Source organism: Vulpes lagopus, chromosome 1 (genome assembly GCF_018345385.1).
Source record: "Vulpes lagopus strain Blue_001 chromosome 1, ASM1834538v1, whole genome shotgun sequence".
Classification (NCBI taxonomy): Eukaryota; Metazoa; Chordata; class Mammalia; order Carnivora; family Canidae; genus Vulpes; species Vulpes lagopus.
Window position 1 is genome coordinate 74,855,725 of NC_054824.1, and position 27,142 is coordinate 74,882,866.

A 27,142-nucleotide genomic window follows, 5' to 3' on the forward strand; every position below is an offset into this window, starting at 1 on the left:
TCTTTTGTTATGGTAATTTCAGAGCAGCTTTAGTCTCCCTACATAATTTCCTTCAGCATCTTTGTGAGCACCTGCCTACTGGGCTTAGATGATATGGGCATAAAGATGAGTCCATCAGAGATCCTGTCCTAAGATGTTGAGAGGAGGTAAGACACCAACAAATAATAAATATAAATAAATATATACAAGGTATAAAGTAATATAGCATGAGTTAAGTTAAATATAAAAATAGGGAAATTTCAAGGAAGCAAAGATTACATTCAGCTAGATAAATCAGGAATGCTTTAAGAGGGTAGTATTTGGATTGGTTATGGACTGTTCCTTCCAGGAGGGCTTCAGAGTGGTCCTGATGGTGACAGTCTTGGTTTCCAGAAAGTAATTCTTAAAACTCTTTACATTTCTAGTTCTTCAAAACTTTTTATCTTTTTAAAAAGATCAAAAAATATTAGCATTATAGTCTATATAAACAGCAGTTTGGGAACTTAAAAGTAATTGTAATACCTTTTATATGATTTAGGGCTGTTATTTTCTCAACTCTCTTTCCCAGGTCAAATCATATCTAAAAGACAGAAGATGCCTAATCACTGAGCCGTGAATTTAAGTATTCAACCAGGCAATACCGACTTGCTTTAGGTGCTTTACAAAATCTATACCTAAACCTACATAAGAATGAAGATGAAATAAATGGCTTAACATTCAAGTCAGATAATGAAAAAAATAATGGCAACTGTGAAATGATATTAACCACAGAACTCCTTGTACGAAAAGTTTTAATGAATTATGAGCCATTGGCCATTACAGACTTTAAGCCTCAATATTTCTTCCCTATGTAGAACCAAATAATTAAAACAGGCTATCTCAAATTTAACAGAAAACCATAGTATGAATAGTAATAGTCTGTTTACACATCTGCATGCTTCGCTAAAGAACCGAAGAAAATGCTCCCAGTTTCCCAAGTCAACAAAGTAAATTCAATTACACATTTTTCTTTCCTGATCATAGTTTTAGTTGAAATACAACTAATAACTGTTTTGCCTTTCAATAGCACATTTTATCCAGCATACAAGTATTTTTCCCATTATTTTCTCCTTTGCCCTCAATATGCTTGTGAGGTAGTGAAGGGAGGGAGCAAGGATTTTTTTTTTTTTTTAATTTTGCAGATGAGAAAACTTAAGGTGAATTTAAAACTCAACCTTAGCAGCATACGGAAATCACCCAGGAAGTTTAAAAAAATCCTTATGATCATATCATACCCCAGACTAACATCAGAATTTTAGGATACATCAATATTTTTCAAAATGCACATGACTCCAAAGCTAAGTGTGAGAATCACTGGTTTAGAAGATTTATACTTAACCTTCAGGTACAACTGTATTCTACTTGAAAGCTCTCTCAGTATCAACAAGAGATTCCTTTTCCTTGAACATTGTAACAGTTTAATATTCTCTATACAACTACTATTGGTCTCCAGTAATAAAATAATTTATCAGGTTATAAATGAAGGCTCTTGATTCCCCTGATGTTCGTTCTAAATATGAACCTCCATTTTATAAAATCTGCAAATAGCATATTAGAGAATTTAAGTCTTTGAGATAAGAATGGCTTGTTGTTAAATACTTAGGCAATTATTTGATTCTAGGTTCAATGTGCAATAACTATGTGTTTCTGTTTTCCATTCAGCACCTTCCAAACTCTGTTACAAATGAATGTTATACTAATAGGACAAAACAGAAGTTATAAACAAAACTCAGCAAAAGCTCTTGGAATTGGCTATATCACACCCTGAAAAAACACCAAGCACATAAGAGACTTCATTGTTTCATCATTTATCAATCTGCATCCTGAATCAGTTCTTTTCTTCAAATTTTAAACTTTGCCAAATTGAGTTGTTCTACACCAAGAAAAATCAATTTCTGTAGCAGCTATATTCTCTAATACATTTAACATATAATTTCGCTCTGTACTACTAAATATTGTTTCCAGGAGGGTTCTTTTTGACATAGATATTAAAAAGGATCTTTAACAGATTTCGCTTTTAAGCAACATACCAAATACACAATAAATATTTGTAAACCTGTCAGGTGGCAAAAATAGATCTTTGTTCATGACTGAAATTCCCTGCTTCATAAGAATATTGATAATCTTAACTCTCAAGGAGCAACCCAAAAGCCCCAACCAGCTGCTTGCTGTCCCTAATTTGATTAGATTTAAAACAAAATTACACACAGCGATAAGCTCAAAGGCAAAGATTCCACCTGCCTTAGTCAATTCTTATCACAAAGATGTATCTGAAACCATGTATTTATATACTTTCATACAGAAAGATGATGGTTGTTTCTCTTATAAAAGAAAATCTCAGCTCATATATATTATTAATTCAAGAGTATTAGTGAAATCAGATTTATTAGTCAAAAACTCAGAATAGGAATTAATGTCAAGCTCTTCTATAAGGAAACCTTCAAAATATTGCCAACCTGAAGTTTACAGCACAAGGTATTTTATTTCAAGTCCCATGGGGGCAATTATCTATAATGAGATTAAGAACATTCTTAACCTGGGTTCAGGCTGGCACTGTTTCAGGTGGGTGAGTAAACATTTTCTTGATAACCCCAATGAAGAGTTTGAGGCTTAGATTTTGTTGCCATGATGTAAACAATATAAAATTTAAAAAAAAATTATAATATCTACAGCATTATAAAGTTACAAAATAAAAGAACCATTAATCCTTTTCCTTAGGTCTGTGACTAACAGCTTTCATATTTGAGGCCTGTAAGAGCAAATGGCAATGTTCTGTACTGTTATGAGACACTTTCTCGAAAGGCCAAAAAATAAAACCAGATACTAGAGGACGTACATTATCATTACTACTACTGACATATGTATAATTAGAAATAGATTTGCCTTGCCTCAATCTTAAACCAGGAGACTGAGGGATCTTTACAATAATTTTGATCATTAAAAGAAAAATAACCAGACTGTAATAGCTATGGAAACTGTAAACAAAACTAATTTAAAAATGAGCCAATATAACACATCTCCTCTTAAAATCCTCTTCTTTGTAGTTACCTAATTTTCCCTAAATGTTATTCTAATTTTGTACCATGTAGTGGTTTTTAAGAAATTGAACTAGAACAAAGCAACCCCTTTGTCCTATTTTTTTTTACAGTTTTTTTTTACACACTTATTATATATACAACTTTTAAAATAGCTGCACAATTTTACATCTCACTGTTAGAGAAGTGCAGTCCAGGCAGACCATGCTTCTCAATATATTAAAAATATTAAATAAAACCCAACCAGTTTCATACTTTTCTATTAGTCAAGCTGGCTGGGAAAAAGGGTCTGGAGAAAAAACAGGCAGTTGTAAAACAGGATCAGTCTTTCTTCACAAACACACTACTTAAAAATCTTGCTATTTCCTTATCTTATCCCTTTTATAGCATCTCTAAAATCTCACCTTAAAAGTTGGAAATTAACACATTGCTAACTTAGAGACCAAATCTGTTGCAACATGCATATGTCAACTGCCCACTCAACCAACTGCAACCCTGAGGATTTTTCTGGCCCAGTAGAAAGAGGATACACTAAGATAATCTCTGCTGTAGAGTTGCTTCTCCAGTTAACAATTTCATGTGTTTTTCAGGATGTTTCTTGGGCATGCATGTATGACACTGTCACTTCATGATTCTACTTTCCATAAGCAGATATCTCTTCCATTCTGTCTTTCATTCCAGAAAAGCCACTGTCATCCATCCAAAGGTTTTCCAAGGTAAACCAAAGTCACTTCTGTGTTGCCATATACAGCAGAAACTGCTGGATATAAGCAGACCTTTGGAAGTCCTCTAAAGGCAACCCCCAGGAACTCATATCCACGTTCAAAAGCTAAAGTCTTATCTTCCATGTCCAAGATGACTCGAATTCTTTCTCCTATCTGCAAAGAGACACCAAAAGGTCAGAAGGAAACTCACCAAGTACATAGCTAGAAGAAATAAGATACAAATCAACAAGCTGAAAACATTAAGAATAGAGAAATGGGAAGTTACTGTTTAATGGGCACAGAGTTTGTGTTGGGGAAGATGAAAAAGTCTTAGGTATAGATAGTGGTGACGGATACACACATTGTGAGTATACTAATGTCACTGCATCGTACACTTACAGTTAAAACAATAAATAACGTATATATTTTATCACAATAAAAAATTACTATAATAAAAACACATAAAGTTTATAAAGCAGTTCTACATACACTTTGGAACTTACATAATCATGAAGAGTCAAACCTGACTATAGATTCTACAGATGTAGAATAAGCGTATTAGTCATTTTATGGGCCACTGCTTTGAAACACCCGTTTGTTATAAAAACAGCGGCACTGATTGTTAAACTAAAGCAGAAGCACAATATATCCAAATATTTTCCCACATGGAAAACTAAGCAGACAAATAAGGATGTTTTATTTTTATAATTGAATCTACAAAAGGCTGTACATCTATATACTTGGAGGAGAAAGTCCTAACATTTGCAATAAAAATATCAAATTTAGTACTTCCCAATTATGTTAATTCCTGCTGTTGTTGTTACTTTCCTTCACTGTATTTTCTGTCACAGACAACTACAAACATCTGCTTCTTTCTTCCCTTTGCCTAATTTATTGATTAATTTGCGCCCCATTTTATGGATCTAAGAACATCCTCGTCACCATCATCACTATTGCCACCAACAAAACAAACAACAAAAAATAGAAACGAAAAGTTAATATTTTGCTGGGTATTCATTTTGCGGTTTATGTATATTATCTCATTTAATCCTCCCATCTATCCTAAGGTTTATCCCTATTTAACAGAAGATGGAAACTAAAATGACAGAACCACTCCTGGTGAAATTTGCAAGTTCGCTTCACCTTTGATTGAGCGTACAGCATGCACATGCCACAGAGAGCAAAAGCAGAAATCGTACTAGCTTTAGGTGTCAGAGGTCAAAACCTGGGAGATGGCAGAGCAACTGGAAACAGAGGAAGAACTCTAGAAGCAAGAGAACCACAAAGAGGATGAGCCCCAAAATCTGAGAATAAATTGCCCAAATCATTGTGTGATCACAGTCTTACACTGACATAGGGAAAATCTCCACAGAATCAAGCTGGAAAAACAGCAGCTAGAAGCCAACCTCTCTTTCCCTAAAACCCCAAAATCTGAACAAAGACATAAGCTGCTGTACACCATGAGGCAGACAAGGGTTTACAGTTTGATGAAGAATCAAATCTAGTAGGCAAGTTAACTAGAACATCTAATTTTCAGAAAAATAAAATGATTTCTAGAAATAAAAGATTCCAGTATTTAATACATATTATCTAGAATTTCCAATTTTCAATTTAAAAATGATTGGATATGAAAAGAAACAGAAAAGTGCAATTCATACTCTGAGGGAAAAAAGGAGTCAACAGAAACGGACTCCAAGTAGGCCTACATGTTGGATTTGGCAAACAAAGACTTCAAAGCACTTATTATAAATATGTGCAAAGAATTAAAGAAAAATCTAATATTGATGGACAGATACAGATTCTCAATAGAGAAATGAAAACTACAATAAAGAACCAAATGAAAATTTTAGAGCTGAAGAGTACAATAACCAAAATTCACTAGCCTGGCTTAACAGCAGAACTGAAATGGTAAGAAGAAAGAATCAATAAATTTGAAGATGGAGCAAGAGAAATAATCTGGTCTAAAAAACAAGGAGAAAAAATATGTCTTAAACAAGAACATAAATAGCTTCAGTGATAGAAAGACACAGACCACATCAAGCAGTCCAACAACTACATTGAATGTAAATGGGTTAAACACTCAAATCAACAGGCAGAGATAATAAGACTGGGTTAGAGAAGACCCAGTTATATGCCGTCTAGGAGACCCATTTTAAAGACAAAGATAGATTAAAGTAAAAGAATGGAGAAAAAGAGATATCTTGCAATAGTAAGCTTAAGAAAACTAAAGTTATATTAACATCAGACAAAACAGACTTAAAAACAATGAGTAATGAAATTTCCAACTATACTTGGTAATTTATCTATTCCTTCTTTCAGTTAAGTTTTTGCTTCATGTGTTTTGGGGCTCTATTATTGGGTGCAGATATATTTACAGTTGTTATATCTCCCTATCTGATTCTCTTATCATTATGAGATGACTCCTTTAAGTCTATAATTCCTTAAAAATTTCAATTTCTTATCAGATTTCTGTGTTTTAAACTCAGTTGACCCTATGGTAATCATATGGCTTTTACAAATAGGAACTATAATTTTGACCCCAGAATCAAATGAGTATGGTATAACATTAAGATGAAAAGAATTAAAAAATGCAGTGGTTTGCATGAATTTGCCTGTCTTATAGAAATCACTGATACCTCCTGAGGCCTTGAATCCATAAACAGATTAATGAATAGCAGAGGGTATTTGTATGCATGTGCATAGGTGCATTTATGGGAGTAAGAAGTCTAGAGAAAGTAGATTTGGATGTGCCACGATATAGAAAAGATGACAATCTAGAGCATGAGATGGGAAACTATGGTCATTGGGCCAAGTCTTGCCTGTGGCCCATAAATAAGGTTTTACTATAACACAGTTATGCTCACTCATTTACATATCATTTATGGCTGCTTTTGTACTATTAACAACAGACTTGAATAGTGGTGACCACAAGGCCTGAAATGTTTACTACCTGCCCTGTACAGAAAGGTTTGCCAACTCCCAACTTAGAGCAAAGACAGATTGCTCAAGGTCAAATATGTATCGGGAAACAGGGAAATACCAAAAGATTATTAGAGTAGAAAAGAAAGGCGAGTTACACTATTTTTAAATTACCAGAAATACATACAAAGCTGCTATATAAAATTGTGTAAATTTAAAACAAATCAAGGTATGATTTGACAAAGGCCCACAATTGAGAAACTACCCAGTTTCTCACCTGATATTTTGGTGCATTGTTGCACTGTGGAAAACTGCCATTGACTTCTCCATTATGTAGTAGATTATTGTCCACCAGATTCCAGCCCCAGCTCTGGTCATCACTGCCCAATAATGCCACATAACCTTGGCACTGCATGGGGGCCCGTTTTGTGGCAATTCCAATCACTGCCACAGTGCCCAGAGGGCCTTCCCACCACACTTCCCATGCATGGCGGCCCTCACTGAAACCAATCTTGGTCCTTGCACCATCAGTACTTTGAGCAATGGGGTTTCGATGTAAAGTAAAGCCATTTTTCTTAATGTAGACATTCCTGGAGCAGTCATTAGTGCTGAAGGCATGCTGGAAAGCACGTACCTGAAAAGACGAAAAACACACCAAAGAAACAGAAATTTGATTTTTCTTAAACGTTAAAAAGTACCCAAACTATAGGGGCACCTCAAGTGGCTCAATCAGTTAAGCATCCAACTCTTGACTTCAGCTCAGGTCATGATCTCAGGGTTGTGAATGGAGCCCTGGGTTGGGCTCCACCAGCCCAGGGTAGGGCATGCTTAAGATTTTCTCTCTCCCCACCTCTCTGTTCCTTCCCCATCCCCACTCCCACTCATGCATGCTCTTTCTCGCTCTTAACAAAAAAAGTACCCAGACCTTTGGCTTCATGTGTTTGAACAATAAAATGATATATATATTCTTTAAGTTACATTGTTTCATTTTAAAGATTTTATTTATTTATTTATTCATAAGAGACAGAGAGAGAGAGAAAGAGAGAGGCAGAGACACAGGCAGAGGGAGAAGCAGGCTCCATGCAGGAAGCTCCATGTGGGACTTGATCCCAGGTCTCCAGGATCAGGCCCTGGGCTAAGGGCGGTGCTAAACTACTGGGCCACCTGGGCTGCCCTACATTGTTTCATTATTGATCAAAATTCTGAACTACAGTATAACTTCTGCAAATCAACTTCTTAAAATATCAAAAGATATACACAAGAATCCTTATGTTTTAGAGATAATACTGAAATGTTTATGGATGACAATATCTCAGAATTGCTTTGAAAGTGGGTAGGGTAAACACATAATTACACGGTCCATGAAATTTAATCACTGGTAAAGCTTGGTGACAGTTTGGGAAGTTCATTAAACTATTTTCTCTAGTCTTGTTTATATTTAGTATCTTTATATCAAAAAGTTAAGGGAAGTACAGTTTATGTTGGCAATGCTGTCATCAAAAAAATACTTTTAATAGAGAACTTAGTCACAGCAACTCTAAAGTTTATGAAAAATTTTAATAACCACAAACTATGTTAGATCCTCAGCCTCCTTCCTAGTTATTACTCATACGTTGCTGCAGCACCACCCTCATTTCACCAAATCAAATAACCCCATAAATATCATGTAGTTTCAAATACCAGAATTTATAAGGAGATAGTCATTAAGTGTAGCCACCATTAATAGGACAGGTTAGTTGACCTTCACTAGTCAGTTAGTTAAGCTTCCAAAATACAGTATAAAAATTTCTATCTGTACAAATACTAAACACTTCTCATGCTTTAATAATTTAAAGTTTTTTATTTGGGGGAGGGGAAAAAAATTAAGTTTCTGATTTGTATGTTTTCTGAAAACCTCTTATTTACTTTATTCAAACTACCTCAAAGCAGTCAAAGGCTGCGGCCTACTGCTTTAGTTAACCTGAGCCACCAACGTCAGAATCATAGAATTTCATCATTAGGAAGGGCCTCAAAGAAAGTGCAACACAGGGAGGAGGACACAGACCTAGAAGTCAACAGCTAGTCAGAGCAAGAAGTCAGGTATTCCTTCATCAGTGTTCAGTTACTACTAGCCAGTACCTCACTGCTTCACTGTTGCCCTGCACAGCAGAGACATTAAAAAACACACAAAACCCATGCTTGATTTAGAAGACTATAATACTGAAGTTTTTCTACATTTTTTCCTACCTCAACAGATAGGAAATTATGTCACTCACTTTTAAGCACATCAAATGGGAGAGTAAAATGTCCCCAAAATATTAAGTATTAAAAAACTCAAGGGTTTAACTAAAATATACTTTATAAAATCCTCATTATAAAATATTTAAGTAATACTTACTTATGCCTAGTCCCCAATTCTTATTATAACCCATTGTTTTTCTCTATCCTTCTTCTCTTTGTCACAAAGGCACTGTTGCCAGCCTCTTCTTCAAACTGCTAGGACTTCTTCCTATTACTCTGGACTCATCTTTCTTCACTGTCCTCTTTATTGGTGACCATCCTACTTCTGCCCCTGAAACGCTCCAGAACTCAGTCCTTAACTCTCTACCTAAATTATTTCCAGACCAATCTTTCTAAAACAGCACCTTTATAATACTTCATCCCAGTTCAACAACCTTTGATGGTTCCCTAACAACTACCATATCAACTGTAAATTATTCTTCCTGGCTTTCAAAACCCTCCTCCAAGTCTTGTTCCTTGTACTTCCCTTTCTAACGTCTTACCTGCTTTCCTCCCCTAACATATCCTATATCCTCTAAGACCAGATCTAGTCTTGCCAACTCTCTGAAGGTATTCTAAACAGGACCACCTAAACCACAATTTCTCTTTCCTAAATTCTTATCCACTATCGTTGGCACCACACAGTTATTTATTTATTTATTTATTTATTTATTTAAAATATTTTATTTATTTATTCATGATAGACATAGAGAAAGAGAGGCAGAGACACAGGCAGAGGGAGAAGCAGGCTCCATTCCAGGAGCCCGATGCAGGACTCGATCCCGGGACTCCAGGATCGCGCCCTGAGCCAAAGGCGGGCACTAAACCGCTGAGCCACCCAGGGATCCCCACCACACAACATTTAAGTCTGTATCTAACCCTACCACTTGATTCTAGTATAAAATATACTGAAAAACAAGAACACCAACACTAATCTTACCTAAACTGATCAAACCTCTCTCAGTCTAGGACAGAAGGGCATGTTAAGAAACACTATGGGAATAAAATCTACAAAGTTTGAAAACTCTAGAGGGTAAACAACCTGGTTTCTTCAAGAGAGATGTTGCGGGAATGGGAGTTAGGGGAGATGGAGGTTGAATTTGTTGGCTAAAATAGCCTTAAGAGATGTATCAATTGCTTGCCATGAGAACCTTATTATACACATCTTGGTTAAATAAACTGAAAATTAAAAATATAACATTTGACATTTATGAAACAATTGGAAATTTGAACACTGTATTGTCTATATTAAGGAATTGTTAATTTTTTTATATTTTATTGATACTGACATTGTGATTATGTTAAGTGTCCTTAACTTTCTGATCTTTCTTTTTACTTATATCCTTTATCTTTCAGACATTCATCTGAAAATTTCAGATGAAATGGAAAAATAAATAAAACACAAATTAGCAAATAAAAACAATCCATAGCTCCTGTCTCATAGTCTCATACACAACCTAAACTTTATAACAAACAACTTTAAGACCTACTTCAGGGGGATCCCTGGGTGGCTCAGCGGTTTAGCACCTGCCTTCATCCCAAGGCGTGATCCTAGAGTCCTGGGATCAAGTCCCACATCGGGCTCCCTGCATGGAGCCTGCTTCTCCCTCTGCCTCTCTCTCTCTCTCTCTTTGGGTATCTCACAAACAAATAAACAGAATCTTAAAAAATAAAAAAAAAAATTAGGAAAAAAAAAGACCTACTTCAGAATCTAGGTCTGAAAATTAGAGACCATATTATCTATAGTTAGATACTAAATATGACTGGAATAATTGATGTTCCTTGGTGACATGTAAAATATGAACTTTTAAAAAGAAGACAAATCCTAAATAGACTGGCAACTCCAAATACTTTCCAGTTTTATGCTATCCCACATGTTTCCATCTTCCTCTTAGTTACATAAGCTCCCTGGAAATCCTATCTGACTCTTCCTCCTTCCTCGTCTCATTCACCCCCAGTCAGCTGTCCACCTATGTAGATTTGTTCTCTGTGATAGCTTTCCTAGCCATCCTCTTCTCTCCTCTACATGCTTGTTCAGGTCTTAAGTATCTCTGGTATAGGTACTAACCCCTGCTCTGTCCAATTCATCTTATGGCCTAGTTTTTCTAAAGCACAGCTCTTATTTATCACTCCTCTGTTCAAACTTCTATGGTTTACAACAGTAGAACAAAGCCCAAACTATACACTGAAGGCTATATGCCAAGAACAACCAAGATATATCTAGTTTCAACTTACCTTTATAATCATATTTCCCACTTCTTCAATTCAATCTCACTAGACCCTTTTGTATCTTTAGCCCTTCCTCTAAGCTCTAAACCGAATAGCTGCCTATCTGAAATCCCCCAGATGTCTCAAAAACACTAAATTCTACTCTACCAAAATTGAACTCTTTGCTATTCCTCCTAAATCTAGCCCAGGTGATTCCCGTAATTATATAATCTAGATATCTAGAAGTCATTCTTAGCACCTCTCCATCCCTCACCCCTATTTCTAATCTATTGCCAAATCCTGTAGATTTTACTTCCTAAATCTTTCCTAAATTTCTCCCCATCTCCTCTACTACCCACTTCCTAAATGATCTACCTGTATTTCTTTTTTTTTTTTTTTAATTTTTATTTATTTATGATAGTCACAGAGAGAGAGAGAGAGAGAGAGGCAGAGACACAGGCAGAGGGAGAAGCAGGCTCCATGCACCGGGAGCCTGACGTGGGATTCGATCCCAGGTCTCTAGGATCGCGCCCTGGGCCAAAGGCAGGCGCCAAACCGCTGCGCCACTCAGGGATCCCTCTACCTGTATTTCTAAGGTCCTCCTCCAATCTGTTCTCTATATCGAAGTCAGAAATAACCTCTTAAAAATGCAACAACAACAACAAAAAAATCACATCACCAAACCCACTCTTGCTTACAATTTAAAATGGCTTCCTTATAGTTTGGCCTCAGTCCACCTCTCCCATCTTCTCTCAAACTTGTCTCACCTTGGCTCTCTATGATCTAGCCACACTGATGTATTTTCTGTCCCTCATTCTCATCAATCTCCCTCCTGGAAGGCTCTCTTCTCACCCCTGGCCTTATTGTTCAAGTCTCTGATCATGCATATTTCCTCAGAGAAAGCCTTTCTTGACCTGCATACCTAGGTCAAATCCTCCATTACTAACATTCAGAGTATTGCGCACCTCTCCTTCATAGTACCTGTCACAGATGCAATTTTATAACTGATTATTTGATTAATATCTATCCATTCCCCCTCCATTAAACTAAGCTCCACAAACAAGGCATCCATGAGTTTTATGTCTGTTTTCATTCACCATTGCATCTGCAGAACTGAGCACAGTGCCTCGGACTATTTTTTTTTTTTAAATAAAAATAGATGCTGTATAGAGCCTTTGCTTTCTTCTTGTCTTGCTCTTGTTCTGGGTAGTAGTTCTTAGTAAAATGTTCAAACCTTCCCTATCCTAAAATTCAGCTCAAATATAATCCTAACCTCAAAACTTCTCCAAGATTCATTCAACTTGTACATCTCTCCTTTCACTGAAATTCTAGTGTGTGTGTATATATACTTCTAGTAGATACTGTACTTATATACATCTCTAACAGAAGCAATTTGTATCATGTGTTAATTATTACTATACATTTTTCTTCTCCTTTACTTGACTGAGCACTTCCTTAATAGGCTATCTAACTTCTTTTGAATTAACCTTTTTATTCTCAAGACATTCAAGAAAAGTTCCCCAACATCTGAACAAACACATGATTAGTACATATCACAGGTGTGGTAGAAAGACATATACAGTGTTAAAAACCTAAGAAACTCAAAATATCTCTCTGGAAGGATACAAAAGAAACAGGTAACACAGGTTGCCTCCAAGAAAGGAAACTAAACTGGGTAGCTGACAGAAAGGGCAAAAAGAAGATATTTTGCTGATAATATTTTGCTTCTTTTACTTGTTGACTCACATGAACACATTACCTAACACACTGTTTAATGAATCTTGACTCATGTAAATATATCTATTACAGACCAGTTACAGAAAGGTCTTAATTCAAAATAAGTAAAAACAGTAAGCTTTATGAAAAAATAAAAACTAAATAAAATGGGGCAGCCCGGGTGGCTGAGCGGTTTAGCGCCCAGGGCGTGACCCTGGAGACTCAGGATCGAGTCCCGCATCGGGCTCCCTGCATGGAGCCTGCTTCTCCCTTGGTCTGTGTCTCTGCCTCTCTATCTCTCTGGTCTCTTATGAATAAATAAAATCCTTTAAAAATAAATAAATAAATAAATAAGTAAGTAAGTAAGTAAGTAAATCATATGAAGCCTACCTGTTTTTAGGCAAAATAGGACAAAACTGCAATGTTCTGAATCCTACTACATAAAACTAGTATCCACTAAGCATCCACCATGTACAAATACTGTCCTAGGAAATTAACAGATTATTTCATTTACTAGACAATTTGGTAGTTGACATATATAATGGCAACATTCCTTATTGTATTAAATAAACCTGCTTTATTACAGAATACATTTTAGACCCATTTCATATGGAAAAAAAAATTACTTCTTACACGGACTCCCCCCTGCTTGGCAGTCTAGTTTCAAAAAGGGTATCTACCCTTTTTTAGTTACTAATGTTATTTCTTATGTTTATACATCCTAGGGCAGACTTCATCCTCTCTCCTATATGCTCTGGGTGACTGCTACACTGAAGAGCTGTTATCCATCCGACTGAATTCAACTTCAAGGCCTTTGTTTATAGGACATTGCCTGAAGAATCTTCTCAGCCCTACTGTAACCTGTTACTTGAGATTTTTATTTGTATATGAAGGAGGCAGGAATATGCCCAAGAATCTAGGAGGAAAAAAGGCAGCAAAACCAGAATGAGCACATTAGAAGACAGATGGAACAGAAGAGGCACAGCAGCAAGAGGTGAAACTATGAGAAAGTTGGCAGGGAAGTAGCCAGTAACATGGGGACAAGGCAGCATTAGGACGGTTCACTGGTGCGCGTGGGGCGGTGGGGGACGTTTTATTAAAGCCTGTGTCGGTCAGCCCCCGGTGGCTCAGCGGTTTAGCGCTGCCTTCAGCCCTGGGCGTGACCCCGAGGTCCCGGGATAGAGACCCGCATAGCGCTCCCTGCATGGGGCCTGCTTCTCCCTCTGCCTGTGTCTCTGCCTCTCTCTCTCTCTCTGTCTCTCATTAATAAATAAATAAATAAAATCTTTAAAAAAATAAATAAAAATAAAGCCTGTGTCTTGGGATCCCTGGGTGGCTCAGCGGTTTAGAGCCGCCTTCTGCCCAGGGCTTGACCCCAGGGTCCTGGAATAGAGTCCCACGTCGGGCTCCCTGCGTGGAGCCTGCTTCTCCCTCTGCCTGTATCTCTGCCCGAACTCCCCCTCCCCTCGTGTCTCTCATGAATAAATAAATAAATAAATAAATAAATGAATGAATGAATGAATGAAATCTTTAAAAGTAAAATAAAAATAAAGCCTGTGTCTTGGGATCCCTGGGTGGCTCAGTGGTTTAGCGCCGCCTTCGCTTCAGCCCAGGGCATGACCCCGGGGTCCCAGGATCGAGTCCCACGTCGGGGCTTCCCCGCATGGGGCCTGCTTCTCCCTCTGCGTCTCAAGAATAACTAAATAAAATCTTAAAAAAAAAAAAAAAAAAAAGCCTGTATCTTCAAAGTTAGCAGAACGTCTAGGACCACACTCACCTATAAGCCTGAAACGTAATGGAGGGAATTAAAGAAAACTTGGGCGAAAACAGGAGGGAGGGAGGGAGGGAGGGAGGAGAGGGGGAACAGTCACAAATCAGAGGCTGGAAGAGGTGAGGTGTTAGCAAAGATCTTAGCAACTAAGCCGGTGTCCAGGGAGCTGAGATGATCCAACAAGAAACGGGGTAAGAGCACTGAGGGGGACGGTGGTGGCCGGGAGGGCCTGCCCGTCTCCGCGGGAGAAGACTGGACGCTGCAAGCAGTGATGGATGGGGACCGGGGACTGCCAACTGTCCGACCCTTTAAAAAGTGTGCAGCGCGGAAGTGGGGCGGGCTAAGAGCACGAGTTCGGAGGGAAGAGGCTCTCTGCGGACGGGGAGCGCAGCGATTCCGGGCTCGCGGGAGAGGCGCCGCCCCGGGCGGCGGGCGGCCGGCGGCCGGCGGCCGGGCCCTCACCTTGGCCTTGTAGCTGGGCAGGTTGCAGAGGATGTCCGTGCGCAGAGCCTCCTCGGCCAGGCTGCGCGCGCAGAGGCTCCGCCACACCTCGCTGTTCTCGTCGCCGTGCAGGCAGCGGTACCAGTGCTTGCACACCAGCGCGCAGCTCCGCAGCTCCGACAGCTCCAGGTAGGAGAACACCAGCTCCAGCACCCGGCTGGGCAGCCGGCCCCCCGGGCCCCCGCCGCCCGCGCCCGCGCCCGCGCCGCCCACCGCGCCGCCGGAGGCTGCCCCAGGGCCCGGGGCCGGCGCCGCCATCGCCTCACCAGCCGGCCCGGGGGCCGCCGCCGCCGCCGCCGCTCCCCCCCGTCGTCGCGGCTGCGGACGCCGCGCCTCGCTCGCCGCCCCTTTCTCAGCCGGCCGCCGGCCCTCCGCCGCTCCCGCCCCTGCCCGGGGGCGTCCGCCGCGCGCCCCGCCTCCCTGAGGGCGGACGCACCGGCCGCACCGGCGTCCCCCGCCCCTCCTCCCCGGCTCAGCGCGGGCGGCACCACCGCCCGACTCGCACGGCCTGCCCGCGGCGCGCCCGGGGCTCCGCCATACTGGTTGAGGGCACGCAGCGAGCGCGCATGCGCAGCTCTCCCGCGGCGCCTGTCGGCCCCGGATGTGACTGTCGCGCGGGCGAGTGAGGTCATCTCTGGGCGCCGAGGACGGAGGTGGGAGGCGCAGGTAGGAGGCTCGCGCTGTGGCTGCGGGACTGTCCTCCGCTTTGGTCTGGAGTCGCCTTGCTGGGCCCCTTTCCCCGTGAGATGTCCCCGTGAGGTGTCCCCGTGAGGGCCGCTGCCTCAGATCACCCTCCCGCGCGGAACTGCCCTCTCCTCGCCCTCCGGCCCCCGGCACCGCCGCCGTCGGCCGCAGTCCGAGCGCCTCCGTGACCCGCAGCCGCTGAAGCCGCCTCCTGGTCCGGCCCCTTCGCGCTCGGCTCGCACCGGTACTTCTCACGACACGTGTCCCAGCGCGTGTTCGGCAAGTCGGGTCGTCGTTAGGAGCCCTGCTCCCCCCCGCCCCCAGGGCTCGCGAGCCCGCAGGTGCTTCATTCTTTTGCACGAAGTGTGGCCTTCCCCGGCCTCCTCTGCTAACCCGACTCGTGGGCCGAGGAAGGAAGCGTGTCTTGATATAATGAGACATCCCGAGAGGGAGGATGGTGTGGGGGCTGTGATGCTAGATGGCCCTGGAAGCGGAGGAGTTGAAGCATCATTTGGTCGCACTGCGTTCTCCCCGGCGGCCGAGAGCTGTCTGACGCCCTGTAAGGGATGCTTAGGGAAACAGTGAGCATCCTGTGGACCGGCACTGCGTTAGGCTCCTTCACCTGGGTTTTATGTATGATGTTTTTTTAAGATTTTATTTCTTTATTCATGAGAGACTCAGGCAAAGGGAGAAGCAGGCTCCACGCAGGGAGCCCGACGTGGAACTCGACCCCGGGTCTCCAGGATCCCACCCCCGGCCGCAGGCTGCGCTAAACCGCTGAGCCCCCGGGGCTGCCCCTCTATATAATTCTCAGACAACTCTGCAGTGATGAGTATTGGGTCCACAGACTCCCTTGGTAGTGAACTCCACTGCGTTGCCTGTATGTAGTAAGAAATATTTCCAATAGTTCCCCTGCCGTGTGTAATACATTTATAGTCCTTCGCTTAAAAGAACAGCTACTACCTTTTCTACTCCCTGGTAAATGGTGTTTGATGATTATTTGCCAGTCCCTTCTTCCCAGATGTTTTTTCCCCCCAGGTGTTTTTTTTTTTCTCCCAGTTTAGTAATCCAGATTCTTTACTTAACCAGTGCTAATACCACAGCCCTTCAATCTTTTTTTTTTTAAGATTTTATTTTTTATTTTTTTAAAGATTTTATTTTTTTTATTCATGAGAGACAGAGACACAGGCAGAGGGAGAAGCAGGCTCCATGCAGGGAGCCCGATGTGGGACTCGATTCCAGGTCTCCAGGATCATGCCCTGGGCCTAAGGCAGATGCTCAACCCCTGAGCCACCCGGGCTGACTCCCCTTCAATCGTTTTGGTTGCTATCCAGCTTTTCCACATCTGAACCAAGAAAAGTTGACTTAGACTTGCTATAGTGATAGTAACTACCTTATATTATTTGAATGTTAGTATAATCTCAGGTTTGGGAGTTTTATTCATTATTTTCTCTTTGTTGTTGTTTTTTTAAGATTTTTTAGCTATTTGAGAGACAGTGAGCATGCATGAGCAGAAGGGAAGAGGGAGAAGCACACTACCCTCTGAGCATGGAGCACAAGGTGGGGGCTCCATCCTGGGACCCTGAGATCATGACCCCAGCTGAAGGAAGCTGCTTATTACCCAACTAAGCCACCCAGGCGCCCCTCATTATTTATTTTTCAACTTTTAACTATAGGACGTTCAAAGGAGGATGTCCTAATTTTGTCTGGGAAGGCACTTAAATTTTTTTGTCTTTTTTTTTTTTTTTTTTTTTTTTTAAGTAGGCTCCACACTGAGTGCAAGACTCAGACTGATGACCTTGAGATGAAAACCTGAGCTGAGATCAAGAGTCTTACTTAACTGACTGAGCCGCCCAGGTGCCCCTCTTTAAAATCTAGAAGAAGGGGATCCTTCTTCTAGAAGCCACTGCTGAGTGGCTCAGCAGTTTAGCACCTGCCTTTAGTCCAGGGCAAGATCCTGGGGTCCTGGGATGGAGTCCCACATCGGGCTCCCCCCCATGGAGCCTGCTTGTCCCTCTGCCTGTGTCTCTGCCTCTCTCTCTCTCTCTCTCTCTGTGTGTGTCTCTCATGAATAAATAAATAAAATCTTAAAAAATAAAAAAATAAAAATAAAATCTAAAAGGATAAGTAGAATTGGTCCATCTGCGAAGGGGACAAAGAACCAGGCAAAATCAATAGACTTAGAGGTATAACACTTGAAAAGGACATGTGGGCACATGGAAGTATAACTAAAGCAGTATTTGGAGATCATCAGTTATTAACAACTTTGGCATTTATCCTGCCAGTCACGGTATAGGTGAGGTAGAGCCTTGGAAGGATCTGATGAGATCTGATGAGATACTAATCTAGTCCAGTCATTTGAGGTGCCTCTCTCTGTGGCAGAGTACCCCCCCGCCCCTCCGCCAAGTGGCCCAGGCAAAATTTCAAAATAGGAAAAGATTTTAAGTAGGATCCATGCCCAGGGTGGAGCCCAACTCGGGACTCAAACTCCTGACCTGAGATCAAGAGTCAGATGCTTCACTGACTGAGCCACCTAAAAGCCCTGGAAAAGATTTTCCTTACTACTGGATCCTTTTGTTTCTACAAATCACCCTCCTGACCTTGCCCTTCCCCCATATTTAATACCCTCTTGCCCTCTGACCAGAGTTTCCATGTTTCCCTCCACCCTTTCTAAAAATGCTCTCAAGACACCCCACCTTTCCCTGCCCACTCCATGATCTCACTAGGTGTTGAAGGAATCTATTATCTAATTAGAGTAATTCACAATAGGATATGATTAATTGCTGTGCTTGACCTTTTAGACATTACCTATGAGAAGCTTGTTGACCTGATACCTGAATATGGAGATAATGTCACTTACACGTATTTTCTGGCTTTCCACTCCCAGTAAGAGAAAAACAAGAAATAGTGGCTGGACAACTCATTTCTGAAAGATTGTTTTGATTTAACCCAGGTTTAACTACATTTTTTTCCCCCACTGTCTTCTACTACAGTAGTCTTTTAATATGTTTTGATGATGGTCTTTGGGTATGTTTTAAATAATAAATAATTTTGTAGACTAAGTAAACAAGTGATTTGAGGGGCTCTGGTTGCTTGGTGATCAGTAGTCTACATGATAAGATTATAGATCTCTTTATTTTTCTGACTAGGTTGGTGATCAGTATATATTATTCATGTGATGTAGAGATTAGAAGTTTAATTTATATTTTACACTGGTCCATAGAGGTTAAGGTAGAGCTGACCTTGGCCTTGTGATATTAATAGATACTACTGGTTCCACTATGGAAAAATTTATAGGAACAGTGCTTTTGCCTATAATAATTCCTTTAAGTACAAGATTGCCTAATTTCTCGCACTTTGGGGTAAGCTTAACCAAATGCGTCTTTAAAGTTGAGTTCATCTTTCCCGTTAAAAAATACTATATTAGGAAGAAAACCTGCTAAAACTTGGTCTGCCAGTCAGCATTTACGTAGGTCCCCTGTGGGTTGATATGTGATGGAGAAATGGAAATACTAGAAACTCTGTCTCATTCTTGTCCCAGATAAAACCTAAAATCCCAGTAGGGATCCAAAACCTCTCTGCACACAAAATCCTAAAGCTGTAGAGGGCAGACTTCTGGACTTTAAAGTTGATTCACTGTAGAAAAACTAAACTAATGTAGGAAAAAAGTGATCAATCTCAAAAGAGTTAAAATTATTTGTAACTTAAGTAGCCTTTGAATGGTTACTACAAACTTCTTATTTTAAAGTAGTGTATTATCTATATTATGTGACGTCCGTAGTCACCACAGGTGGAAGTCTCTAAGCCAAAATATCGTTAATACTTTTCATTTTAAATTGTGCTGTCCTTTTTTCACGGCTTATTATGAACATTTGGCAAAAGTCTTTTGTGGTAGAAAATTATTTAACTACTATTTCATTACTTGTCAGCAAAAATCAAACCACCAGAGTTCCCTGTCTTTACCTCTCTCTGAGTCATTTCCTCTCCAAACCTCTCCTTTAAAACTTACTTGCTTTGGTCTCTAATTAGTTTCCTCTATAAACTAATTCAGTGCTTCTACTGAAATAAAGTATCTTTTGTCTTTCCCATTTTGTCATCTTTCTGAAGATTGTTATATATGATTTTGTGACCATGTTTCTGTTACTCCCCTCCTCCCCTCAACCCTTGTGTTATTTTGATTACTGAAAGATTACAGATTTTTTAGCAGTCTACTTAGTGATTTTGTATGTGTGTGAATGCCTAAAAATGGGAGGAAATAAGCTTTTGTGTTGGGAATAGAAACTTTAGGCAGATTGCCAGTATTTTAAATTATCTTTCAAAACAGTATTAGGAAATATTGGACTAAATACAGGTATCATATCTGAAACTATAAAGGCAACTATGGCAGTTTCTCACTAGGGAAATTCTCCCCTGGCTTATGAAATGAAACATTATGTTTATTCAGATATAGATTTGTTTGCTTCCTTTTGTCTGAACATTTGGAGTTATGAAAATTGCCCTTATTTCCTTTTTCATGCTTTACCCAACAGACGGTTGAGGCAGGGTAGTATTAGGTGGCAATTTCATTGTATAAATCTGGGATGCCTAGCGTATCAGGAATCAAAATTGTGCACCTAAGTACTACTGTTAAGTGTTAGTTGGTGATAAGGTAATTAGAAAGATGTGAGTATGGAGTCCCTGGCCAGTTTAGTCATTAGAGCATACTCTCGATCTCAGGGTTGTGAGTTCGAGCCCCATGTTGGGTGTAGAGATAAATAAACTATAAAAAAATAATAATAATAGGGCAGCCCTGGTGGCTCAGCGGTTTAGCGCCACCTTCAACCCAGGGCATGATCCTGGAGACCTGGGATCAAGTCCCATGTCAGGCTCCCCACATGGAGCCTGTTACTCCCTCTGCCTGTGTCTCTGCCTCTCTCTGTGTGTGTCTCTCATAAATAAAATTTATTTTAAAAATAATAATAATAAAAATGCGTGAGTACATTTAAAAGCAATAATGAATTATTCATGGTTTTGGGGGTTTTTTCTGTACTTTCAGGGAATACTAACTAGTTAGAAAGTATTGTCAAGTGGAATTGTTAGAAAACAGTCTTTATTATTTAAAAGTTTGGGATCCCTTTATATTGGATCCCATGTACAAAGGCCAGATGACTTTGGTCAAATTATTTAACATCGATGAAACTTAAGTTTTATTATCTTTAAAATGGAATAATACTAAACAGAATGGTTGTCTTGAGAATAAAATAATGTACTGAATTAGTCTCTGGGGGGTAAACCAAAGGTCTACATTTTTAACCATTTCCCTGGATGATTATTGGTAAAGCATTCTCACATTTTAGCATACATCAGCATCACCTGGAAGGCTTGTTAAAACATGTGGCTGGGCCCCAACCCCAGCATTTCTGATTCAGTTGGTCTAAGAGGGTATTAGGCAATTTATAGTTCTTATTAGTTCTTAGGTGGTGCTGCTGGCCTGAAAGCCATACTTTGAGCACCATTGGGGTAGATCTGTGATGCCACTTTGACCACCCTAATAAAAATAGGAAAAGTGAGGGGCCCCTGACTGGCTCAATTGGTGGAGCATGCAACTCTTTATCTCAGGGTTGTGGGTTCGAGCCCCATGTTGGATGTAGAGATTATTTAAAAATACAGTCTTTTAAAATAATAGGAAAAGTAACACTGGTAATATATGCTGAGCACTCATTATGTACCAGGCACAATTATATGTGCTTTACATATATTATTTAATTTTCTATCCTGTAAAATGGTACTATTATTACCACCCTCATTTTATACAAGTCACCCAGCTAATAACAGGTAGTAGAGTTATTCAGACCCAGAGAATCTAGCTCCAGAGCTCATTTTCTAAAACATTATTCAAATAAGAGATATAGCCTGATGATTTTTTTTAAGATTTTATTTATTTATTTATTTATTTATTTATTTATTTATTTATTTATTTTTTCAGGGGTAGAGAATGAGCAAGGGAGGTAGAGAGGGGCAGAAGGAGAGGGGAAAAAGCAGGCTCCCCACTGAGCAGAGAGCCAAACATGGGGCTCAATCCCAGTACCCCAGGATCATGACCTGAGCCAAAGGCAGACACTTAACCAACTGAGCCACTCAGGTGCCCCAATAATGTTTATTCTTATGTGGGTCTCACATCAAATGCTGGTAGACCAGGTTTGCCTGGGGCTCTGATTATAAAGAAAGCTTGTTTATACATATGCCAGCCAGGTGCCCCACAATCCTGTGTCCAATTAGGCTTTTGCAGACTTGATTTTCACATGTCTTTTTTTTAGATATCTTTTAAAAATATTTAAGTGAAATACTGCATATTGCACTTGTTTGCTACCATCTAGTTCTTAAATAAGAGATGATAGTTTTTTCCCCCTCTTCACAGAGTCTCCTGGGCCATAATGGCAGTCAAGTGGACTGGTGGACATTCTTCTCCTATTCTCTGCCTGAATGCAAGTCAAGAAGGGCTAGTGGCTTCTGGAGCAGAGGGTGGTGATCTCATGGCTTGGGGTGAAGATGGGACTCCTTTAGGACATACACGCTTCCAAGGGGCTGATGATGTTACCAGTATCTTATTCTCTCCCTCCTGTCCCACCAAGCTCTATGCCTCACATGGAGAAACCATTAGCTTACTGGATGTCAGGTCCCTCAAAGGTTCCTTGGACCATTTTCATGTGAATGAAGAAGAAATCAATTGTCTTTCATTGAATGAAACTGAAAACCTATTGGCTTCTGCTGATGACTCTGGGGCAATCAAAATCCTAGACTTGGAAAATAAGAAAGTTAGCAGATCACTGAAGAGACATTCCAATATCTGTTCCTCTGTAGCTTTTCGGCCTCAAAGGCCTCAGAGCCTGGTATCATGTGGACTGGATATGCAGGTAATGCTTTGCAGAAAGTACTTGGGTAATTTCTGTTCCCTACTAACATGTCTTTTCTACGTTTGCATCATAAGCCTTACTTCTGCATGTTTAATGCTAACTTGACAAAGCCTGGTAGGTTTCATTCACAAAGTGACCATTTCTCTGTTAGCTCTCCTTTATTTATGCTTAAAGAGTCATAAAATCTGGGAATTCAAATATTTGATTCTAAACATCTTTTTAGGGGTGTCTGGGTGGCTCATTGGTTAAGTGTCTGCCTTTGGCTTAGGTCATTATCCCAGGGTTCTGGGATCAAGTCCCACATCAGGATCTCCCCAGGAAGCCTGCTTCTTCCTCTGTCTGTGTCTCTGCCTCTCTCTGTCTCTCATGAATAAGTAAAATCTTTAAAAAATAAAAGAAACATCTTTTTACACAAAGGAGCATGCTGAAGGCAGACTTTATCACCTGCGCTCTACAAACTGTGTATTGTGTTTTGTTGTTTTAAAAAGAGGGACTGAATTTTTTGTTTTTACTTTAAAATTCTGTTAAATTAATTGAAGTATTGTGTACTGGTGACCAAGATCAGAGCATTGCATTAATGAATTTTGAAAGTAACATCACAAATTAGGCCAAACTCAGAGGAAAACCACCAGGAGAGTAGATATACCTAGAAACTCCATTTTTTGGGGGGAAATGAAAGTGTTTAATTCTTGGATTCTGTAAGAGGAAAAAGTGAAATGTGCTAGTCTAAATAGAAGTCCTAGGGAAGCAGATTTTGGTTTAATAGAAAGCAAGCTTTCAGATAGCTTGAACTTTCCCATAGCAGATGTACTTCTTAAAAGTAAATCTTGTATCACTAGAGTGAGACTGATCATGGCTTCTCTTTGGTGAGCACTTAGTACTTGCCAGTGCTTCACTATATAGTAGTTTCCACTCTAATCACACCCGATAGTTACTATTTTCTTTTTAGAAATGAAACTGAGGTTTAAATTAAGTGTCCACATAGCTGTCTGAATTAAGATTCCAAACTTCAGTCTCTGGTTCCAAAGCCTATTTTTTCTGTGACACCAGAGATATTGAGCAGTATATATCAATAGTAATATGGTAGAAAAGGTTCTTGGTCTGGGAACAGGCGACTTCTAGAAAAAGAGCCATTGTTTATTAATGACTTATGTGCCCTGTACTGTTCTAGGCATTTAATTTACATTCTTAACCATGTACAGTATCTTTCAAGACTCTGATTCCATTAATAGCATCAAAGATTTTGTCTTTCTACCTTTTTGGCCAGGAGTCTTTACCACTCCGTTCTCTACCCTCTGCACCCCCTCATAAGTTAGAAATAAACACGGCTGGTTGTTGTTTTCATAATGACTGGTATTTAGTAGGCAGATCAGGCGGATGTCTTACAGTGCTGGGACAGTCCCTAAACAGTAGAGAATTGTCTAACCAAAAATGTCTGTAGTCCCTCTATTGAGAATCATTCTGGGGATCCCTGGGTGGCGCAGTGGTTTGGCGCCTGCCTTTGGCCCAGGGTGCAATCCTGGAGACCCGGGATCGAATCCCACGTCGGGCTCCCGGTGCATGGAGCCTGCTTCTCCCTCTGCCTATGTCTCTGCCTCTCTCTCTCTCTCTGTGACTATCATAAATAAATAAAAAAATTAAAAAAAAAAAAAAGAATCATTCTACACTGGAGGTGCACGGTGACCCTACGACTTATAAACTCCTTTTCCACTCCCTATGTCTTGACTAAGACCTTACAGACCTGCATTTTCTACCCTCATGGGTGATAATCTGCCTGCTGGCTTGTGCAGAAAGACCTACACCTCCAGGTGGCTCAATATTTTAAGTAGATAGATTGTACAGTATCTCTTTGACTCATCATTCTTTCATCCTTAAGCTATACCAGTTGTCAATCACTGGTTCATTAATTTATTAGGCATGGCAGTAAGCAATTAGATGCAAAAAAAGACCTATATACTTTTCAGATTAGCTAAGAAATGGGCATCCAGAATTTATCATTTTGCCTCCAGTTCTAGGAGAGAAGTCACAGTGGCAGGCAACTGCTAGAGAATAGTATAGGATATAAATATAAAAAAAAAAAGGATATAAATATTTTGTGAAAGGGAGGTTTAGGTAATTGCTTGTTTGATTAGACGTGCTAAAAATTCACCGTAGATTAATTTCTGCATTGGGTTGTGCTATGGCAACTGCTATGACAACAGCAATAAGAGAGTACAACTTTGCTTTTAGAAAATTATTTTCCTTGGGACACTTGGGTGGCTCAGCAGTTGAGCGTCTACCTTCGGCTCAGGACGGGATCCCGGAGTTCCGGGATCAAGTCCCACATCGGGCTCCCTGCATGGAGCCTGCTTCTCCCTCTGCCTGTGTCTCTGCCTCTCTTTCTCTCTATCATGAGTAAATAAATAAAATATTTTTTTTAATTTAATATTTCTGGGACTGGTGTACTAATTATTGTCAGATTACTTTGTTTTTGTTTAAGTATTTTATTTGTTTACTTATGAGACACACAGAAAGAGAGGCAGAGACACAGGCAGAGGGAGAAGCAGGCACCCTGCAGGAGGAGCCTGATGCAGGACTTGATTCTGGACCCTGGGATCACAGCTGAGCTGAAGGCAGACTCTCAAGTGCTGAGCCACCCAGGCGCCCCTGTCAGACCCTGTCAGATTACTTTGATGACTGTGTTAGACGTGGAATAACCATAATAGTTGAGCAAAATAGCTAGATCTCTCTGACTACATAACTCACTCTTATTTAAAGGTGATGCTGTGGAACCTTCAGAAAGCGCGGCCAGTCTGGATTACAAATTTGCAGGAAGATGAAGCAGAGGAAATGGAAAGCCCTCAATCACCTGGTCAGCTTTTAAACCCTGCTTTAGCCCACTCCGTGTCTGTGGCATCATGTGGCAATATTTTTAGCTGTGGTGCAGAAGACGGTAAGGTTCGAATCTTTAGGGTAATGGGAGTTAAGTGTGAACAAGAACTGGGGTTTAAGGGCCACACTCTGGGAGTATCCCAAGTCTGCTTTCTGCCAGAATCCTATTTGCTGCTTACTGGAGGGAATGATGGGAAGATAATGTTATGGGATGTAAGCAGTGAAGTTGAAAAAAAACAGAAGAGTCCTACAAAACCTACCCACAGGAAGAAAACTAAAAGAGCAGCTTATACCAAGCAGAGTGGAAACACTCATGTTCCAGTAGCAGGTGAAGAAGAACATGGCAAGATTATACCAAAGCTAAGTATTGAACATGGAGAAAAGGTGAACTGGCTCTTGAGTACAAAAATAAAGGGGTACCAATATATATTAGTAGCTGATCAAACTAGTTGTATATCTGTGTATCCCTTAAAAGAATTTTAAATCCAATAAAAACATTTGAAACTGCAACAACTTTTTTAGGTTGAAAAAAAATCCTGCTGCTTCATTTTTGTCATTCTTAATGTTTGTCATATATAGAACAGTACTGTTCCACTGTATAAATCATAAGGCATTTGAGTGAAAGATAATTGGGTAATACTTTATATAGTAAATGACTTCTTAAAATTTGTTACTAAGATTCACTGAGTAATGACCATATGCCAGCCATTTTACATGTTTCATTTCTTCCAAATCCATGATACGGGTGATTTCCTTCATTTTATTGCAACAGTAATTGAAACTCCAAGCAATTAAGTAACAAGGAACCAGGAAAATCGCAGGCATGATTACTTAACCTGGAAAGGATCTTGGTTGTCTTGTCAAGCCTTCTGCCTCAGGGAAGCCCACGTGTGATCTAGTCCAAATGTAGTCACATTAGTTATAACTAGTTATTTCAGATCCGGGGATGTCATAAGGAGCCTTTCCAAGTTGAAAGAGGAAACCTGTTCTTGCTTGTTCTGTGTAAAACCCAGAAGGTTTTCTGTGTAAAACCCAGAAGCAATTACTTTTTGTTGTTTCTAAGAAAAGGGCTTCAGGGTCAAATCAATTTAGGATAATCCAATCTGTAGTGCTAATAGAACCTAGAATAAGTTTGAGGTTACAAATAAGAAATTCTGACTAAGAAGTATGAAGTAGAAAAGAGAAGGGGTAAAAAATATGGGGCACTCAGGTGGCTTAGTGAGTTGAGCATCTGATTTTTGGTGTTGGCTTAGGTTATGGGATTAAGCATGGTGTTGGGCTCTGGTCTTAGTGCAGTCTGCTTGGGAGGTTCTCCCTCTCCCTCTGTCCTTCCCCCTGCTTGTGTGCGATCTTTCTCCCTTTCTCTCAAATCTTTTTTTTTTTTTTAAGATTTTATTTATTCATAAGAATCACAGAGAGAGGTGCAGAGATGTAGGCAGAGGGAGAAGCAGGCTTCCTGCAGTGAGCCTGATGCAGGACTCGACCCTAGGACTGTTGGGATCACGACCTGAGCTGAAGGTAGATGCTCAACCACTGAGCCACCTGGGCATCCCTCAAATAAAT

The 27,142-nt window shown here is 40.3% G+C and overlaps 2 protein-coding genes across 8 annotated transcripts; one reads left to right on the plus strand and one right to left on the minus strand.

Annotated features, from left to right (window-relative positions):
• Positions 1–753: 753 nt before the first annotated feature.
• Positions 754–15,938, minus strand: FBXO45 (F-box protein 45). Its single transcript, XM_041760886.1, has 3 exons — positions 15,093–15,938; positions 6,954–7,310; positions 754–3,931 (listed from the first exon to the last, which is right to left on the minus strand). The coding sequence occupies exons 1-3, from the start codon at positions 15,387–15,389 to the stop codon at positions 3,746–3,748; spliced, it is 840 nt and encodes a 279-aa protein (XP_041616820.1). The 5' UTR covers positions 15,390–15,938; the 3' UTR covers positions 754–3,745.
• On the plus strand, positions 15,131–26,089 carry WDR53 (WD repeat domain 53). 7 transcript variants are annotated; one of them, XM_041760839.1, is made up of 3 exons: positions 15,696–15,797; positions 22,213–22,708; positions 25,466–26,089. In XM_041760839.1, the coding sequence occupies exons 2-3, from the start codon at positions 22,229–22,231 to the stop codon at positions 26,060–26,062; spliced, it is 1,077 nt and encodes a 358-aa protein (XP_041616773.1). In that variant the 5' UTR covers positions 15,696–15,797; positions 22,213–22,228; the 3' UTR covers positions 26,063–26,089. The 7 variants fall into 7 exon arrangements, with proteins under 7 accessions (XP_041616799.1, XP_041616773.1, XP_041616763.1 ...); XM_041760829.1 differs by lacking the exon at positions 15,696–15,797 and adding an exon at positions 15,931–16,059; XM_041760857.1 differs by lacking the exon at positions 15,696–15,797 and adding an exon at positions 16,049–16,156.
• The last annotated feature ends 1,053 nt before the right edge of the window (positions 26,090–27,142 follow it).

Excerpts from the sequence above, each read along its gene's own strand:
- FBXO45 (XM_041760886.1), bottom strand. The coding sequence starts at position 15,389 with ATGGCGGCGCCGGCCCCGGGCCCTGGGGCAGCCTCCGGCGGCGCGGTG. Across the intron at positions 7,311-15,092 it reads TGCCCAGCTACAAGGCCAAG|GTACGTGCTTTCCAGCATGC; the intron begins GTGAGGGCCCGG and ends TCGTCTTTTCAG. Across the intron at positions 3,932-6,953 it reads ACAATGCACCAAAATATCAG|ATAGGAGAAAGAATTCGAGT; the intron begins GTGAGAAACTGG and ends GTCTCTTTGCAG.
- WDR53 (XM_041760839.1), top strand. The coding sequence starts at position 22,229 with ATGGCAGTCAAGTGGACTGGTGGACATTCTTCTCCTATTCTCTGCCTG. Across the intron at positions 22,709-25,465 it reads CATGTGGACTGGATATGCAG|GTGATGCTGTGGAACCTTCA; the intron begins GTAATGCTTTGC and ends TCTTATTTAAAG.